Here is a 20535-nt window from a genome sequence, read left to right as displayed (position 1 = left end):
TTTTTCAAACTATTAGCCTTCGTTCAGTCCTCGACTCGGGATAAATGTTACACGTCGAACTAATTTCACGGTTAATTAATTAACGTCTTAGCAAATAAAAGTAAGGGAATCTTAACGCGAACTATTATAACCAACAGTACTATCGAAAAATTCGTTCCAACCACCAACAGACCCTGATTTTTATATTATCTCTCAATCTTTGTGTCACGAATGTACGTGAACCTTGTCTTTGTCTACGTACGTACACACGTATATGATAGATGCACATTGAAACATTAAACATTACTCGTTAAATTACAAACAATTATCTATTGATAGAAGGATTAGTGCATACGCGCAACAGGATTCGTAATTAGTAGTATTCGTGTCTCGTCGTTTCGTTTGTCGATATACAGAGTGTTCTCAAAAGTTCATCAAAGCTTTTCAGTAGGTTAATTAGGTCATTAAGTGTACAGTGTCGAGCATGGTACGCTTTCCCCGATTCCTAGTCCTCCCCAAATGTTACGAAATGTAATAATTAAAAATTATATTATTTTCTGTTCTAAATCAATTTTAAATTTGAAAATTCCTACTTCCCCCCTAACCCCATTTTCCCAAGGGATGCCTACTTTGCTCGATATTGCACATGACAATATGTATATTTGATTCTGTCCTTCCAAATATACTGAAAATATTCAATTAATTCTTGTAACACCCTATATGAATTGAACAGTGTGTACACAGGTATATGTATACACTTGTTTCTGATAAATCTATAAATTGAAGTACATCAAAAAGCGAATGCTTGCATGTACAAAATCTCCACGTGTATTCCGCCCACATTAACGAATAAAAAAAATATGATCGTCACATTTGCGAGTTAGAGAAATTCATTCGGAAAGTCACGTTTGTTACGAACGTCTAAATGCAAGGATGAACTTATTTTTACGAACGACAGGAATTCAGATAATAGAAAGATACATCACGCGTACCACCAACCTGAACAACGGTCGTTCCTTTGATAACCGTTACTGTAAATCCCTTAATTAATTAATTAATTGATTCATTCATTAACGATCTAACAGGTTTCGTATTCTCCCTCTCTCTCTCTGCGATCTGGACGTACCGTCTAATATATACGTTAATCGGTAAATTCTATACAAAGAGTAAAAGTATCGTTTAAGGCTCGTTTATGGTTCTTTCTTACAGGAAAGCTTGTTCATTTTCAAATTCCTTCGATTCTCATACGAAGAACTACCCAAGTGTTACACTTACTTATTAATGAAACTTTGCTAGCTTGTAAAGCTCGTCGAGCTGAACGCGCCTATACCCCGTTTTGTGGGCAGACGGCTAATTGTTTAAAAGATATTATATAGAATTATATAGAATTTTAATTATTCAAAAAGAGACGAATTATCATTTAAAAAAAAAAAAAAAATGTGGGAACCAAGGATTTGAACCCTAGGACCTTTAGATTGCGAGTCATGTGTCTAACCACGGAGCGGATCCATGATTCGCAATCTGAAGGTCCTCGGTTCAAATCCTTGGTTTCCAAAAATTTTTTTCCTTTTTTTTATGATAATTTTTATATAATAGTTATTCAGCTCGACGAACTCTACAAGCTGGGACAGTTTCATTAATAAGTGAGTGTAACACTTGGGTAGTTCCCCTTGTCAGAGTCACTTCTGCCCGTTCCCGACATCTTTAATTTACGATTATGATTAACTAGTACTTTAATTGAAAACGTTTTTCTTTCGGGTCCCGAATTGCTTAGAGGCTGACTTACTTAAAGAGAACTATCGGATTTTCTCGTCGGTTTTGAATAATATATCGTTCGAACGGTTCCGATGTAAATCATTCGTTTTCCAAGTCAAAAGAGGAGTCTATAGTCTCAGTCTGAAACACGTTCGTCTTAAACCGCGTAACATCGGTTTGCAACCGGTCGTTGACACTCGTATGGAATCTGATAAATGGACGTTGTACGTTTCTATAATAGAAAAAACTTAGCTAGACTATCGTGGTTTCTTTTGATTTCGCGTTTAACTGACGGTCGATGAGAGGTGCATTTTCGGTTGGATGCGAACGCGTGCGCTTAACTTTACAGCGTCATATTCCTTAGCGATTTATTAAATATATTACATATCGCGGTGAAAGTAGAATATACATCTGGTCGACGATTGCCCGGCTTGATATTATCGGCTAAAATAGCGAAGGACTTATCACGAAAGGACCGACGTCTAGGAACTCCAGGAACAAAGAAGAAGCAGCTGTCGCCCCTCGTTGAGAATCACTTACGAGGTACATTTTCTTTATATTAAAAAACATCTTATCGTTTCCGTCTCGGTCGCGTTATCTTTCTGTACCGTTTTTAATTCTAAGAGTATCCTAAGAGATGCCTGCGAGTTAGTTGTATCCAAATAGTAGATTAAAGAAATTGCTAGCAGCTTTTCTCGTTTCTCTTTTTTTCTCAAGTTCACGTGGGTATCCGAAGAACAAAGAACTCTGTGAACTGAATCGTACCATTGTCTGCTAACAACTCGGCTTATTAACATGATTTACGACTATTCTTATCCCACAACTTATCACGGTCGTTTATACGGGGAAAAGTAAATGATGGGTTCGAACAAACGTGACGATCACGCGATTGCAAATGTGACGATGATCTTGTGAAAATATCATTCAGAATTTTTAATTCAGAATCAAACTCATGGAATTTAGTTTTAACACTTTGACAGTCATTTAGAAATTACTCATATTATTTTAGCTAAATTTTTGTTAAATCAAAGTGTAATTTAGAATCTAAATATTTCACACAATTTATGATCATCCAAGTGTTATATATTCCATCTTCAAGATACGTTAACAGCAAGAAAAGTGCAAACAGCAATGCTTAGCGATTAAAACACAGAGAAAAGGTTTGATTGAATTTCAAGCAACGTTATCTACGGTATAGACACTGATAACATTAGAAATATACAATTACGTGAACTTTTGCTTCAAAATTAATGTAATTCTCATGTTTAAAAAACAAAAGCTTGCGCAGGTATATACATACACATATATACGTTGTATCGAGCAATGTGCCTCGCTTGAACGAGGACAATTAATTATTCAAATGATCCGACTTATCAGGACGTTATCATATTAAATATCGTTTAGGGAGGTAAGACCTACGCGTTCAGTCTCCATGAAATAGTTTCTCGAATCAACTAAAATCTAACCAACTATCGTTAATTATATCGTTAACGCGCAAATCGTGTCTGTACAAAAAAAAAAGAAAAGATAAAAAGATTTTCGGTGTATCGAGATGCGATTGGCATGCTCTCGAAAAACGGTGCACACGTGTTGATAAAAAATTTACTCCGATAATAGGATCAATGCTACCCCTTGTCTCCCTAATTGCTAGGACTAAGTTTAATATAATCTCTCTCATCCGTGCACTTTCACCCTACCTCACTCTCGTCTCCCTCATCTTCCTTCCGTCCATTTTTCCCTTCCCTCTTTGTTCTCCCAATTAACGTTAACAACATTTCGCCTCGTGTCTCTTTACGTAAGATAATCGAACGTTCGACGATTAATCTACGTACATCTTCGTGATCTCATTTTTGTCGCGAACTACCATCAATTTCATTCGTCGACCAACAAATTGGGTCGTCTTTTTTATTTCCATCCCTTCTGCTTTTCAATCGCGTTACAACCCCTATTAGATTCGTAGAAAATTATAAAATGAAAGAAAACTGGTGTGTGTACGGAAATGTGTATAGATATATATGTATGTGGTATATATAGACACGTATATATGTCGATCATTTTTTACGTGCATACCCTTAAAAAAAAAAAAAATAATATGTACGCCCCTATATCGATATATTTTCTCCTTCTGCTTTTTTTTTCTTCTTTTAAAGATATACATTTACACGAGCAGACATACGAGTGCGTGTACATACATATACGTTGCAATGAATAATATAGATACATGATAGAATAGCATGTAAACATGTGTTCTCTCTCAACATCTCTTTCTGTCTGTGTGTAATAGCAGTAATTAATAGTAATAATAATAATCAATGATCGTTCATTAAATCGTTACTATCAGTTAACGCGCATAATATTATAAATGTTCATCGCGACAAAAAAAAATAATCCTTTCTCTCGCTCTCTCTCTCGCGCGCGCGCTCTCTCGCTCTCTCTTTCTCTCTTTCTTTCTTCCATATCTTTTCTCTGTTATTATAATTTTTCGCTCCGAATTTCTCTCGTGCTTACCCCTAAATATATTATATCCTTTTTCCTTCCTCTCTCTCTTTATCCTATCCTGTTTTTCATATTTTTTTTATTTTTTTTTTTTTTTTTTTTTTTTCTCACGTTTCTCTTTCGATTCTACATCTTTTGTTTTCGACAGTACCTTAAAGGAGAAACCCTTAAGGGTAAGAGAAAATGCGCTTTGGCCTGGTACATTTTTATTTTGTAACTACTGCTGAACCAACAGCGGGCTGTTCGACTTCGTCCCTTTGTGTATATTTCAAGGAAAATTAATTTATTTTTTACTTTGCTTTCAGGTTTTGCAACTTTGACTGCCATGGTGAAAACGACGCGTTGGCATGATACGATAAAATTGTAATTATTTACAATACAACTGTTGCATTTTTCAAATTTATAACTTTGCACTTACTACTTGGTATAATTAACGCTTTGACGACCGATACTTAACATCTTATTTCATTATTCTTTACTGTTCCTATCTATTGTACCACGCGTTAATTACAATTTGTCTATTGTATCACACGATAATTACAATTAGTCGATTGGCAATTTTGTAGTGTAAATTACAAAAACTCCAATTGACAATTTTCTAAAAATTAACATGTCATTGCAGAAGCGATAGACTCTGCAAAATCAGCAGTCATCAAAGTGTTAATAGAATATTAACCCTTTCCTTAAAATTTTTATTCTATTTAAATCTAATTTAGTGATTGTATCAAAGGATTAATATTACTCAAAATTTTATTTTATTTTATTACATTCGTGGCGCCAGTCGTCCACATGACAATCAACGTGTTAAACCGTTTTCTTTTTCATTTCTATTTTATTTATCTTGTTTCTTGTATACCTGCGAACCGTCTGTTTAACACTGTCGAGAAGTCGTACACCCCTCTGGGTACAGAGATTTTTTTCAGTGTTGGGGCACTGGGAATAAGATGGACAGAAAGCGTGCGAGCGTAAAGATCCTTATAAATGTATCCTTAGGTCTGAGGCAAAAAACACGATGAACGTGGATACGTTTTTTTCGCCGTTTACGTGGGTCACATCGGCCATTACGAATTTTCATTCTCATCGTGGTGCACGACTTTCAGCCGATGCGACCTTTAATTATATCTTACTAACACAATATATCGTTTGCATTTTTAATAACATTTTTCATCTCGTTTCACGTTTTATCTATTCGTTCCACTATAAATATATTCTAAACGTTTTGCTCGTAGGGGGGCACACGATCTTACCAATATATAATGCTAAAAGTTACAAGTATACAGGTCATGTTATTACAGTTAACAATTTCATTTATTATCGTTACATAATCGTCAATATTATCGTCGACTTGTTTTGTTTTGTTTCCGTGTATGTTTTCACTTCTTTTTCTTTAAATTTATTTTATCCTTATACTTCACACTAAAAATATGATAAAAGCATAGATCGATCGATTCGCGTTCGTTCAATGCGAGACAAAGCATTCCACAAACTGTAGGAATTCCATTCACTTAAAAGCGAGTTTAATAATCATTTTTGTTTAACCTTTCCTCGTGTTTTCTTATTCTCGAGTGAAAATCAAGATAAGCGGCAACGCGTTTTTTCTTTTTTAATTTATTTCCAATTCATGTTTCGCATCTCTTGTATTTGGCGGCTCTCTCGAGTAACAATGCAGGAAGAAAATGTCTAGCCTCGATCCAATTCATCTAATGCACTCACGGTTTCGTTACGAATCTTTATAGAATTTGTTTTTCTTCTCTTGCTATCATTCCCTCCCCTCCTAGCCGCGTGTACCAACCCTTAATCACCGAATGTGAAGCAATTAATACGGTGTAAAATGATGTGTGTGAATGTGTGTAGGTGAACATGTGTGTCGATTTTTCTTGCGCACACGAGGTGCCGTTAACCCTTTCGTCCCGAATGGAACACCTATCTACTACCAGTATTCTAAATTACCTAACAAATAATTCCTATTTTGTTATTTGACTTGAATGTAGCTAAACTATATCTTATTTTGGATCTAAAATAAAAGTTTGTATTCAGAGACAAAAGGGTTGGAACGGTTCGTCTATATCAACTTCTTACACTTATAGCAGGGCACTTAACACAAATGTACATTTAGAATTTTCTTTCTTATGTAAAACTTGAAGAGTTAGCTTTATGTTTCTTTTATTTATTTATTTTTTTCTTTCTTTAAATCTCTACGTGTTTCCCATTAGCTACTGTACAGATTCTCGTCTTTATCAATTCTCGTTTTTATTCAGACAAGGATCACTAGACCTTAACTGCATCTACTGTAAACGTAATTTAGAATATCCTTGGTGTGTTTCTACAGCGTGTGTGTATGTGTGTGTACGTCTGTATATGCATATACATATATGACACACATTCCATCCTTTCTTAACCATGTTGAACATTCGTTTCTTTCTCTCTGACTATTACACCTTTTTCCATTTCTCTCATTTTTGTTCTCTGTTATCATTTCACTTGATCGAACAAGTACTAAACGAATTGAACTTTAATCGACGTTTCTTTGTGCCTCACGGTGATACAGATACGATTGGCAACAACTCGAATTTTTTAACAAATTTATGGGATCTTTAAGTGTGTAACCAAAGTGATGATAAGACAAAAGTTCAGGCAGTGGTGTTTACGTATCACCCGAAAGATTTGTGCTTTAAATGGGAGTAAATGATTTCGATGTTGAAATTTAACAAAAGAGAAAAAAGAAAAAAAGATTCTTTCCGAACTTTGTTCCTTGATTCGTGGCAAACATCACGTATATCGTATTCGAATTTTCAATGCTGTCTTTCACGGCCGTTAACGATAAACAAGAAAAAGATAAGGGAGGGGAAATGCGAATGTTGAAGATTCAATTGAGATATAATAATAAGCGTGTAGAAAATGCAATGGCCAATAGGTCGTTGTGGTATCAACTAATTACATTATTAATATCCATTAAAAATTACGATTAAACTCATCGATAAAAAACTGTCTCCTCGTATAGATTACAATAGTAAGTATTTAAGTATAATATTTAATTATAATGACCAGTCTTCAGTGAGCGGGACGTCAAGTATGCGTTAACGTTAAAAAACAGACATGTAACGTCCCCGGAATTATAAATATATTTTATCGTTTCTCATCGTTAAATATTCAATGCTTAACTTCTTCTTTTTACCTTGCAAACCTAACGCATACGTATTCGTTAAATTAATTACAACAAAAAAAAAAGGATTTACTTGAATGCACTATCTAATTAAATTAAAACGAAATTCAGTACCTAAATAGATTATAGATCACCTCTTTAAGAAAAACGTTTATCGAGAAAAAAAAAATTAAGAGACAATCATTAGTAGAAGCTATGAAATGCATGAAGAAATGGGAAAACGGTGTTAGAACGTAAGGTAAAGGTTGAAAATTAAATATATACGTATGACTGTAAAGAACAAAAATAAATGGAGAATACTAAAACGTGTAAAAAGTGTAAAAGTGTAAAAATTACAAATATCTAACGTGTTTATAAAATTGAATTCTTTTTTTACTCTCCCTGTTGGTAGTGTCTTAAAACGAAGAATTAAATCTACGAACTGTATGTGGTTTTCAATACTTAAATCTTAATGTACGATTAGTGTGTCTCTCTCTCTCACTCTCTCCCTCTCTCTCCGAAATAAAAAATTATTTCAATCCTACGAGTCAACAATAAATAATTCAGAAGTAAAATGAATGCCTATTTCAAGCACGATACCGCTGAAGAATTCATTTAAAAAAAGAAAAAGAAAATTATTGATAAATGTATCATTAACGAGCCCAGTAAAAATATAAATACAAGTCTCGAAGATTCTAAGAATAAATCAACTTAGACAGGGAGAACGCGAAAAAGAAAAAGAAAATGAAAATAAAAAGAAAAGAGGATCAAAGACAGTAACAACCCTGAGAGCAAGCCGCAATTAATGATACGTATTCGCATCACAAAATTACGACAGGTAGTAACAACGGCTAGAATCAAAGTATTTTTCCCTATTTGCTACGTATTACGTTAATTAGATGCATTATCTCTGTATTGAAAAATACTAATAATATTACGTTAAATATAAATATATTATTTGTTTTATAATTATTTATCGTCAATTATTCGAATAGTCCCGCTAGCTCCCGCTTTCTTGTCATCTCATTTTCTGTGTGTGTGTGTGTTTTTTTCTCAAATCCTTTGCTATACATTCTCGCCTCAAATTATTTATACTCTTCCGTACCATACCCTAAAATATATGTATATACAAGTGCGGCAAGGCAGCCATTTTTCTACTTTGTAATCATTTTAACCGTACCGTTTTTTTATTTTTCTATTATCTGTCTCTCTCTTCTCTCTCTCTCTCTCTCCCTCTCTTTGCCACGCTTAGAGTTAATTTAATCATCCCTCTGAGACTCGTTTTTAATTATAATTATAAATTAATTTACCTCGCTTACCGATTGCCAACAAACACATTAATTATCGTTAAAAACGCTTCTAATAAATCAAATGTTATATAAATCACTTTCTCCCAACAACGCTCTTTGCATACACTTAAAAATTCGTTAAATTTATACGCTTTAACTTTATTTAAAAATCGATAAATAGTAAGGAATACAACAGTTAGTTAGTAATAATTATAATCATAAATCGATATACTAGTGGTTCTTGTTTCTTTATTATATTACTTTTACTTTACTTCTTTTTTATTATAAAATAAGTTCTGAAAAAACAGCCGTAGGGATAAAACTCTTTTTTTTTTTCAATTTTTCCTCTCTTTAGAAAATTTTGCCGCTCTCGCGCGTTCTCTCCCTCTCTTTCATATCTTTCTCTCCCACTCTTTCTCTCAAGTAGGTATTAATTAACGTGTATTATTTAGAACAACCACCACAAAGTAATCGCTTTATTTTCTTTTATCTATTTAGCTTCTTATTAATTTACTATTTATTTGAATGTTCAAACAACTTGTGGCCTCTGTGTGTATTTTTTCTAACATTTTCAATTAAGTTTACTTCTTCATGCGCGTTAAAGTGTACGTGTTAAGTGTATTTATCTGTTACGTGTGTTCCGTGTAATTATCATAACAATTAGTGTAAAAACGGTTTTGTTTGATTGAGCTCCCTATTACTCGTCTTTTCTTGTCTTTAGTATTCTTTTTCTCTTTGTTAGTCAGTAGTTGTGTTATTGCGTTGATCCCAGAAGTTTCCACGAGTCGCGTTTGTTAATGCTTTCTCTTCATCCCATTGACTTTAACGTATCCCTGGTTCTACGATACTATATGATACTGTTAACAATAGCTTCAACAAGAATAAAAAAAAATATACCGAATCGAGACGCGAAACGGTAACGAACGTCTGATGGACACGTAAGAATAAGTACAGATGTAAAGGAATAGAAAAAAAAAAAAACAAAAAAGAAAAGAAAAAGAAATCTTGATAGATTTTGGAGTATATTGTAAATATATGAGTTAACGTTGCGAAGAAAAAAGGATCTCGTTGCAATTTGACAAGAGAAATGAATAGATGCTGTGAGGAAAAACAAAAATAGAACCGAAATGAACTAAACTCGTATTTGAGATCATATTCGAGGAGAAGCTTACACAAATTGTTGATTGATTATTTAATTGTAAACCTACGAATTATATAGTGTGACCTCGTACAAAAATTTAAAATTACATTTAGCGTAATACTTGCGATTCTTATTGACAAAGTAAGACACAACGCGACCCGCTCAGTAATAAACATGAGCATTTGAGAGCATTCTTCCGAAATATTCATTGTTTAGAACTATGGTAAATCCTACAGAGTAAATACAATTAAGTCATATATATTTAATCAGGTAGACTTTTCAGATCGGCGGCCCCCCGCCGAGAACACCGTACAAATTATACAAATACCCCTCCCTCCAACCTTTAGATACCATGATCTCTCTCTCCCTCTCTCTCATCTCTAATATCATCTAAAATTTAAACACTTATAAGCATCATCGTACAATATTTGTAATTATTATAGAGACAATAATAATATAGTGTAGTTAGTGCAATCGTAATGGTTGCAGTAGGAGCAGTCGCAACAGTAATTAGTGGTAAATAGCCTGTAAATAGTTTTTTTTCTTTTTATAATGGTAATAGTATTATAATAGTAATTAATTATCATAGAAGTAATATAATAATAATTAATAGTAACAATAATTGTAGCCTTAAACGTGTCTAATAATTAACTATTATAAATTCGAGGTAAAATATATAAACTAGTTTCCATATTTGATGCAAATACAGCCCGTACAGAAACCTGTCTGACGGTCAAAAAGTTCTTATGATACAATTTTTCTTTCATTTTCATTAAAATTCATTAGCGTTTGTTTCGTTTCCTTCTTGTCCTCTTCCTTCGAGAAATGATAAACCCTCGAATACAAATGGAAACGGAAAAGGACCAGACAAATGAAATACAAGTCAAAAAAAAAAAAAGAACAGACAGCGAAAGAGAAGTAAATAATAAAAATAGACGATACGTCTAAGTTACTACTAGTGAGATGAAGTGAAAATAAAAGTAAAAAATAAAATAGAAAAAATGATGAGAAGAGAACAGAAAAAACATGATCGAGGAAACTGCACCCTGCTGTCAATGTTTTATAGATATACATACATCATATTTAAAATGATCTATTTATTTTACACTATCCTCTGTAGGTTAGGTTATAAGTCAGCCTGTGTGAACACCTTACTTAATTATTTCATTAATTACTTTTTCATACTTTTTTTTCCTTCTTCCTTCGGTTAATCCAGCGTAACAACTATTTTTTTTTTTTTTTTAATAAATACGAGATCGTGGAGGGACGGGTGTCTCGAATGTGCAAAGTCAATCGATGACCTTCCATCGGAGACCATAATATTAATATTTCATTTTTTATTTTTAGTATTCTTATTTTCAAATTACCGAAGTGTTCGCTAAAAATATTAAAGAGGTGAACGAGCATCGAAAATTTGTGCCATCCATTGAGAAGAAATTCTCAAAACAAGAAAGAAAAAAAAAAGAAGAAAAAAAACAACAAACGAGTTCTCATTCACCTCTGCTTAAATGCTGTTTATATAAGTAATTAATGATCAGCATAATTATCTCCCTTATATATTTCTTTACACTCGCTTCGTTTTTTATCATTTGTTTCTGCTTGATTTCATTTAATTCCATTTCGATCTAGTTTTAACTCTTATAATACTTCTATATTCCGCTTCCTACCCTCTATCCCAGTGCCATGTACAAAAATTCGCTTGCACCATGGGTGTTTTTATCCTGGCATCTATTCAGGTGATTATTACCGTGTTCAATTTTCTTATCATCCGTTTGTTTTCTATGTTACTTTGAAACCAAACAAGATCATGAGCCTGTTCGCGAGCGATCAATAAAATTGATATTTCAAAATAGTCGAAGTACCACTTACTTCTGTTTAACAAACACAGGTAAAAATTGTGTTTTTCTTCTAATGCCAAAGATAAGATATTAAAAACAAAAAAAAGAAAAATAAAGAAGGGAAAGAAAAATTAGTAACAAAATAAAATCGCTCGCGAACAATACCAACTGGTAAATTCGAGACATTCTTTGATAAATGAAAAATCTCAGATCCGATATGATCAATAATAAACTCTTCAAAAAAACTCTAAAAAAGTCTCAGACTATAAAGCGCCGATATTTTCAAAATAAAGTCTTTTCTCGTATAAATCGATCCAAAAAATGTCCCAAATTCGAGCACCAGCTTCACGATCGATACACGTATGTTGTATGGTTTGCTGTTTTCTTCTGAATCTGAATATATTTGTAATAAAAGAAAGAAAAAAAAAGAAAATAACCCACGAGCAAGGCCAAGCCATTCAGCGCATATCTCCATCACGGGTCAATTAAAATGGTCATGAGGTGGGCCACTCTTTGAAATCAAAGCCTTGCTGGGGTTTAGGAGCGCTGGCGGCATACCCACCTTGGTTGCTTTCTCCGGCTTGATACGAACGCTGTGGATAACTGGTGTCAGCGTAATTACCATATGCGGAACCATAGCCAGCATAATCCGGAGTCTTAGCTGAACTGCTACTGGACCCAGGCGCACCTGACCCGGTGGTCTGTCGCGAATACATGTCACCTGGAACATTGATTTCCATGGTGTTATACTACTTCTCCACTTACCTCATTTTGTTCATTAACCCATTAATTCCCAGAGATCTTGATATTATTTTTCATGGTAAATAAATAATACATGCAAATGGGTGGTTGACACGTTTGTTGTCGCTTACCCGGTATAGTGTGCCTAATTAATAACGTTATGACACACAGCAAACGTGTCATGGCAAATGGGTATTTCGATAGTAAAATAAGATTTGTGATCGTAAAAGACATTGACTATACGCAACTTTGGGTATTAATGGGTTAATGAAGCTGCGGCAATCTCTCCCCGGCGCAGATACATTTTCAATACTTGTCAGGGGAACGACGTGCTCATTAATGGTATAATCAACCCTCGTAATAGCAGGAGCAGGAGGGTACTTTATACACATCATGTTACTATCTCGAGAATTAATTAATAATTATGGTTTGAAAATTGGCGAATTTGTCACGTACATTATGGAAAAGAATACGAAATTAGAAAAGCTATTGATAAGGACCTGTTCTCCGAGGATTAATTTAAACATCCATTAATTAGTACCAAGTTAGATAGTCGATCGAAGATACAAGTATCTCAAACGTTTCTTTAATCTTATTTTCATTTGAGGGCTTGTTAGTGTTATAATTAAAATAAAAGAATTGAATGTATAGAAAAAAACGTACTGAGATCAATACATTTAGATGTATTAAGCGTACAATTAAGAAAGCGTCGACAATTATAAATGCAAACTTTAGCAAGGAAAATGTATGATCGTGAACTCGTTAATTTCACTTAAACTTTGCAAAGTCTTTTAAACCAATTCGAAAAGTTTCCAGTAGAACACTCCCCCCTTCATAAAAATATAGAATTTGTGTCTATAATTAGCTATTAAATAAATGTAATTGAAAAATGGATTAGAAATAATCGAAAATTCATCAACGTCGTGAAAGATTTAATATCTCAATGAATTCGCCGTAAATTCTATCGGTAGGCAATAAAGGAAGTGAAAGGAGTGAGACTAGGATTGCACTATCATTACTGCGAATCGTTATTTAGAAATCTTGATATAAAGTTGAAAACACTGCTACTAATAATCAGAGGAACCAATTACTATTTTTCGGGAGGTATTAAAATAACAACCAATTAAAGTAGAAAGAAAATACTTGTATTGGTTTACATAGTATAATGAATGATTAAATGCGAAAATGCGAATGATTACAATTTGCTACGATATTCGTTAAGTATGACTAACAATTAATTCTAAGCGTAGCTCTATATTTACAATACAAACAGAAAAGAAAACGTACAAACTAGCATTACAATTATCGTATTCTAAACAAAATACATGCTCTGGTCGAATTTCTATACATATGACAAGCGACGTGTATAACAGAATCCGCAGATGATAAAGCGAATTGAGAATCGTGCAAATACAAAAACAAGGACCAAGGAACAAGGAGTATATCTCATAATTGGACAAAATTTTATTCGTCGGAGAAAAATGTATAAAATATCTCGTCTAGTTTTACGTGATTCGTTTTCATTCAACTTCATAAATCAATTACATTAATACAATTGTTAATAGACAACAAATAATCTATCATTCTCGATACAATATTTTGCAATGAAATATTAATAAGCAATGAGCGATAAATCATAGATGATTCACGATATAAAACACCCAAGATGACCGACGGTATGATTTCAAAAGGAAGCATAATAAGTGGGGGGAAAAGAAAAATCAATTGAAGGAGACGCGATAAAAAAAAAGCTAGGAGAAAATGGAATTGCACGATGTGAACTGATGGAAAGGGGATAGAGTTCGTTTGATTGAGCTTGAAGGCTTACCCTGCGGGCCAGAGGGGTTCGAGTTGGAGTTGGGCTGCGAGGAGTTAGGCTGAGGAGGCTGAGGTGGTGGCTGGGTCCCAGGTGGGGGCCCGTTCTGTGGCATGTTCCAGGAGTTCCAGGAACCCCCGGGACCGCCCCCCGCAGCCCCGCCAGTACCCGCTGTGGGCCCATAGCCCCCTGAAGCGGCCGCCGCCGGCCCACCTGCGATCATCAACCACACAAAACACGTGTCACCGGCTACCATCTTTTGAAGCTTTGCCTTAACTTGATCAACCATTTCAGTGCCAAGTTTAAGTACACCTCAGGTACTCGCAAATTAATTAAATTCAATTTTAGAAATGCTAAAAAATCTCTAAATCATGGTTTCTATAACTGAAGACATCAGAAGTAATGGTGACATGTCGAAGAGGGCAAGGTAATTTAAATGTTAACAGGTTCTTCAGCCCTTGCCACTGAAATGGTTCGTTTTTACTTATGAAATGTTTTTAATGTTTTTTAAACACTGTGTACGTTCAAATGTCGTTCGACTTAAAACGTTTATGCTTGCTTCCCTGAAGAGATAACGAAATTATAGCCTCTGATAAAGGTAAATTTACAATGCAAAAACAAATGTCTTATCTGTTGTCACGTGTAATGACGTAGAATTTTGCTTGCCTCGCAAACTTTGTATCCATAAAATTTTCATGAAATATTTGTGGAAAAAAAAAAACAAAGAAAGAATTGATGTGTGGAGAAAAGGATGATTGCACGAGAGACTGGGGAAAATCAAGCATAAACTTTGTAGATAAGATTATGGAATTCAATGTTTCGGAAGTGTCTATATCGAAACAATATATTATATCGATCCATACTGTACCAGAAAAGAAATCTGAATTGTAAAAGCATGTGTGATGTTACGAACAGTACTAGGAATAGTCATAGAACTCTGAACTGACATAATTATTTTCGATATACACTTGATATTTATTATGATGTCCTATTGTATTCTCTTTCCATGATAAAAACCTCCAGGTGGCACGAAAAAATTCATAAATAATTACTTACTATAGGTATCTTTCAGTGTTCGTATTTTTCATTTCCGCCTAACATTTTAAGGAGGATGGAATGGGAAAGGAGAGGATCGAAGTAATGGTGAAATTTTTGTAACAGTGACCTTATCTTGTGATATCGAAAGAAAAACCATAAATGAAATTAATAATCATTCGCGTGTGATAGAATCATAGAAATGTTGAGATTACCATGGGATAAATTTCATTATTTTCGATTTTATTTAAATAAGAACGATTGAAATTTTATTTAGAAAACTCACCGTAACTTCCATAGCCTTGGGTAGCTGCTGCCGGTTGAACATTGTAACTGCTACCCCATTGATGATGTGGTGGTGGTGGAATTTGTTGTTGTTGAGGAGGGCCAGGAGGTGCACCCCAACCCTGAGAATTATACTGAGTAGTGTACCCAGCGTATCCACCAGTCTGAGGACTTGTACCCCAACCCTGATACTGTTGCATCATGTTTCCTGGTGGACCCATCGGGCCACCCATCATAGGTCCACCCATTTGTCCGTTTGGACCACCCATAGGTCCCATATTCCCAGCCATTCCCATTGGAGGTCCACCTTGTTGAGGTGGACCCCATTGACCTTGATGACTATCATTCATTTTGCTCGAAGAATCTCGTGGTTCTGCGCGTTTGATTTCAACCTGAAATCAGAAAAATAAAAATTTTCATCAACAATGTATACAATCTTAACGATTTCAATATTTCATGAAATTTAAATAATTCCATTGATAACATTAACAAATGTTCACCATATGTATGTATATATATGTATACTTTTTTAAACTCGCCAAGTCTTACATAAATTCTAAATATGTTCTAACTTGTAACTTTTAATATAACGCAGATTAATTTATAGTATACTAAATGTTTTTCTTTTAAATTGACACTTACATAATAAAAACTAAACATACAATCATTAAGATTAACATAGCAATTCGTGTAAAATAAAATAAGTACTATAACTAACACGAACACGTCAAACTTATACGGTATGTAACAATAAATTACTAATTAACACCATGTACTTATTATTATTTTACATTACAGTAAATCTATTAAATGTGTATATACTAGTGTGTAGATAATGCTATACCTGTTTTCCGTTCAAGTTGACGAAATGCTCCGCTACACATCGGTCCACCGCATCTTCATCCTCGAAGCTGAGGAAGCCAAATCCTGCCGTCCAAAGGTGAGAGTATATCAAAAGGTGCCCCATACATTTATACAACAAATACATTTTTCTTTTTTTATATATATATGTATATGTGTAACCCCAATTTTACCAATTTACCGTCAACGTTACAATTGGTCCTTATATATTTTTATTTGTACATGTTTCTTATTACATTCAGTAACTTTGTACTATGTCAATAATTATCGTTAATTTGAAAAAAAATTTATACTTTAAAGTTACACGTAATTTTAGTACCAACTGAAGCATGCATCTTGAAAAATTGTTTAATGCCTACTGTACAAGAATTTATATACTAGCGTATATCTTGTGTGCTCATAAACTTAAAATACTTAATCTAGAAAATTTATGATGGCTGATTTAAAGAAGCTCTCGAAGTACAATTTCGTACCTTGATATGATTAAAATCATCGGATAAAGATAAAATAAAATTGTTAATTTCCCTTAAAAAAAGAAATAAAAGATTATTAGATTACATTTTATGCTTTTAAAATGACATACTTAATTACTCACCCCGAATAAAATTATCAATCGTATTCGATAGAAAAGAAAATGTGTTAAATACGGATTTCGATGTATGTCATTTAAATGCTAATTAAAGAAAATCATACATATTATTAGACAAATAAGATGCATGAAAAATAAAACCGGATTTGAAGTAATTAAATAACTAACTTCTTGAATGCAGCCACCAAAAATCAATAAATATGTAAAGTAGAAAGACAACAAATGCCTTTCGTAAATGAATATAGATATGTACTAAATATTTAACTATAAAAATACCAGTGTGTGTGTTCAAGCAAGAATTTTTAAAATATTAACAAGCCACTGAAATTAATCATATCCTAATTTTATTTAAAGGTTGTGATAATTATAAAATGTATATTAACTTTACGAATTATTTTCTATACATATATAGTGATTAAAGATAAATATAACTAATTGAGTTTATTAATCATTGGATAATAATTGGATAATATATAATAAAAAATAGAATTTACAACGTATCTTATTAATAGCTTAACTTTGACTTAAGTTATGTACATTTAACTTATGTACTTAACAACCTGACAAAGCCTTAAGCTATCCTTAATAAAACTTAGCCAAAATTCACACTATATATAAATCTATTTAATATAATTTAACATAAAGTATCTTAACGATTTTTAAGGTAAGACAAGGCGAATTATTAAGAGTAGCAAAGTAGGATAAGAACACTACATAAATAACTATGTATGTATAATGCATGTAAGTTTTAATTTATGGAGAAAGCCTTAAAATATTTCGTAAATACATATTAAAAACAAACAATATCAATCAAAAAGATCGTGAATTAGGATGTATTAATTATAATTATTAAAGGGAGCAAGAGCAGGGTCATTAAAAAAAAGGGTAATCAAGCAGAGGAAGTTCAATGACCATAAATTAATTAACTGGCTTAAGTACGAAAATATTTTTAACTTTTCGATTAATTGCTAATCGCTAATTTTTATTATATCTATATTGGAATTTTGACTGTAACATAATTTAGCAAAATTTTGATACTTTACTTCAAATAATGGGTGTGCTGCATTCAAGTCAGAATTTTTGATTGATTACATACAAAATGTTATCAGTGTGTTTAACATGTGCAACATTTCTTTATGCACGCCTAATCGTGTTTATTATTTTTATTCGATTATCTATCACTGTAAATACAAATAACATTTAACATCAGGTACTAAAAATACTTTACTTTCAATAAATATTTCATTCTTTCTTTCAAGAATTCTGACTATATCTCTAGTCACACAGTCAACAAGATGATATGAATAACTTAATTCAAATATTTATGAAGCATTGTTTTTCATAGTTTCTATTATAATTAGAAGAAAAAAGTAGAACTCTATGTATAATATACTTTCCAAATAATTAATATTCTACATACGAGAAAAATGTAATACTGCCGAATAGAAACTATTTTAACACGTCGCCGCGGACGCGCGTCACCTGTGATTTCGATGATACGCGAATGACTCAATTAATATAGTAATTATAATTATAATAATTATTATAATATTAATATTCATATAATACAATTAATATTACTGCGATATCGACATCGCAACGATCATGATCAACGTGGATCCAGGGCGGTCGCGGCGAACGTATTAAACAATGCCAATATACGGAAATGATTAATTACAATGTACTCACCTCTTGATTTCTTCTTTTCTTGGTCATACATTATGACAACCTCCATAACCTTGCCATAACGGTTAAAGAAGGTCCTTAAATCTGTCTCTGTTACATTACTTGGTAATCCACCAAGGAAAACTTTTGGAAAGCCTCCACTGCGTTTTGGCTTTTGTTGGGTACGTGGATTGCAAGGTTTCGGATCAATCTATAACAGAAAGGTATTAGAAATTATTGCAGATTTCTTATATTTACTAACCGATAACTTTCTTTTAGGAAAGATACTGACTGTGCGCCCATCAAGCTGATGCGGTCCATTCTGAAGAACCAAAGGGACATTGGCTGGATCGCTAAATGTTACAAATCCAAATCCACGACTACGGCCAGATTCACTATTTTTCATAACAACGCAGTCAATTACTTCACCATACCGGCCAAAGTAGCGTTGCAGGCCTTCTTGTGTTGTCTCCCAGGACAAACCACCAACAAACAACTTTCTGAAAACAAAAAATATAAAAATTACAAACACCATGAGAATTACATCCGATGGAAACATACCAGGATTTCAGGTAGAATCTTTTCAAAAATTTTTATTACATAATGAAATAATTTCGGGATAAAACAGAATTGACATGACATACAATTATAAACAAATTACCTAGAAAAATATCATCTTACAAGAAAATAAACAATTCACATTTATTAAACGATAGGATATTTAAAATAAGGATCAGGGTTCTAATATCGCTTTAATAATGTCCGTAATATCGAGGGATTGCACAATATATTTCTCTTTATTAATAACAAAAAGGTACATAAAAATTAATACATAACATTTCGTTTAAACACATGTATACTAATATTCGCAATTATTCAAGCGTCCGAGAAAATTACGTAGCAAGGGAGTATTAAAATGTTCCGATCTTTCAGGATATAGAGCATAAAAATAGAGAATCTAGATCTAAAGGATGTAATGAGCGACGATGCAGTAGCATACTTTCACACCAAAATAACATACATAATAATTTACGACTTTTTCAATGTATCATTTTTGTACTTTCTCTGATATAGTTGGATCTAAACGAGTAAAAAAGCTGGATCAGAGGTTCATAAGAGGAGTACTATGCATAACCGGCATCGGTGAATTATTACCCGCTCACGAAAAGAACTACATATCCAACCGCTCATTCCTAAGGGAAAAGAAGGTTGGTCTCGCATAATGAGAAAAATGATCCACGATTACACGAGGCCTAATGACGTTTTACACATGAAGATAAGCAATTTGGGTCTAGATCGGGAGAACGTTAAGGGGAACTCCAGAGATACGAGGTAGCTCCAATACGCAAATGGAGATCCCACGCAATAAATTCGACGGCCCGTGAGCGCGTCGATCGAAATTTCTCGGGTAAAAAGTTATTCTCAACGATCGTTAATAAGCAATTTAGACTCACCCCTTTTCGTCGTCGTCCATGTCGGTCTTCACTCTCATAATATTTCACTTAAAACTACGAGAATGTTGTTAGTATTAGGGCGCGAATGGGAATATGGCACGATGCTTAGCGCGGACGAGGGTAATGGCTCCCCACAATGAACGCGACGTCGAGAACAGAATGTAAACGTAACGAAGCGACTCGCGTCACTTCCGTTGACAAGTTAGTCAAATCAGCAATCCAACCCAATGGAACTTCAGGGACGAGGAACGCAGAACGTCGCGCCCTCTGCAATATGGCAGCGTTCCCATGAGCCAGCATTTTACTCCAACAAATAGTACAAATCTACGAACAGTCTGGCCCATTTTTGAATAACTGCCTAATATTTAAGGAGGTAGGAACTTTATTTTCGTCATAAGTATGACAGTTCATCATGACTTTTATCAATCGCGCATATGGATTGATAATTT

The 20535-nt window shown here is 33.5% G+C and overlaps 1 protein-coding gene across 7 annotated transcripts in view; it reads right to left on the bottom strand.

The window, feature by feature from the left end:
• The window catches only part of LOC114872736 (heterogeneous nuclear ribonucleoprotein 27C-like), a 44251-nt gene extending 23997 nt beyond the window's left edge, over window positions 1–20254 (bottom strand). For 6 of the 7 annotated variants that reach the window (XM_029180297.2, XM_029180295.2, XM_029180293.2 and 3 more), the window contains exons 1-7: window positions 20087–20254; window positions 18925–19132; window positions 18657–18843; window positions 16362–16444; window positions 15519–15909; window positions 14210–14410; window positions 12203–12361 (exon numbers count right to left, since the gene is read on the bottom strand). In XM_029180297.2, the coding sequence (XP_029036130.1) occupies window positions 12203–12361; window positions 14210–14410; window positions 15519–15909; window positions 16362–16444; window positions 18657–18843; window positions 18925–19132; window positions 20087–20124 (1267 nt within the window). In that variant the 5' untranslated portion in view covers window positions 20125–20254. The remainder of the gene's footprint in view (window positions 1–12202; window positions 12362–14209; window positions 14411–15518; window positions 15910–16361; window positions 16445–18656; window positions 18844–18924; window positions 19133–20086) is intronic. The other variant, XM_029180298.2, reaches the window with a different exon arrangement.
• Window positions 20255–20535: the final 281 nt, after the last annotated feature.

Source organism: Osmia bicornis, chromosome 14 (assembly GCF_907164935.1).
Source record: "Osmia bicornis bicornis chromosome 14, iOsmBic2.1, whole genome shotgun sequence".
Lineage (NCBI taxonomy): Eukaryota > Metazoa > Arthropoda > Insecta > Hymenoptera > Megachilidae > Osmia > Osmia bicornis.
This window is presented reverse-complemented; position numbering and strand designations above follow the sequence as displayed.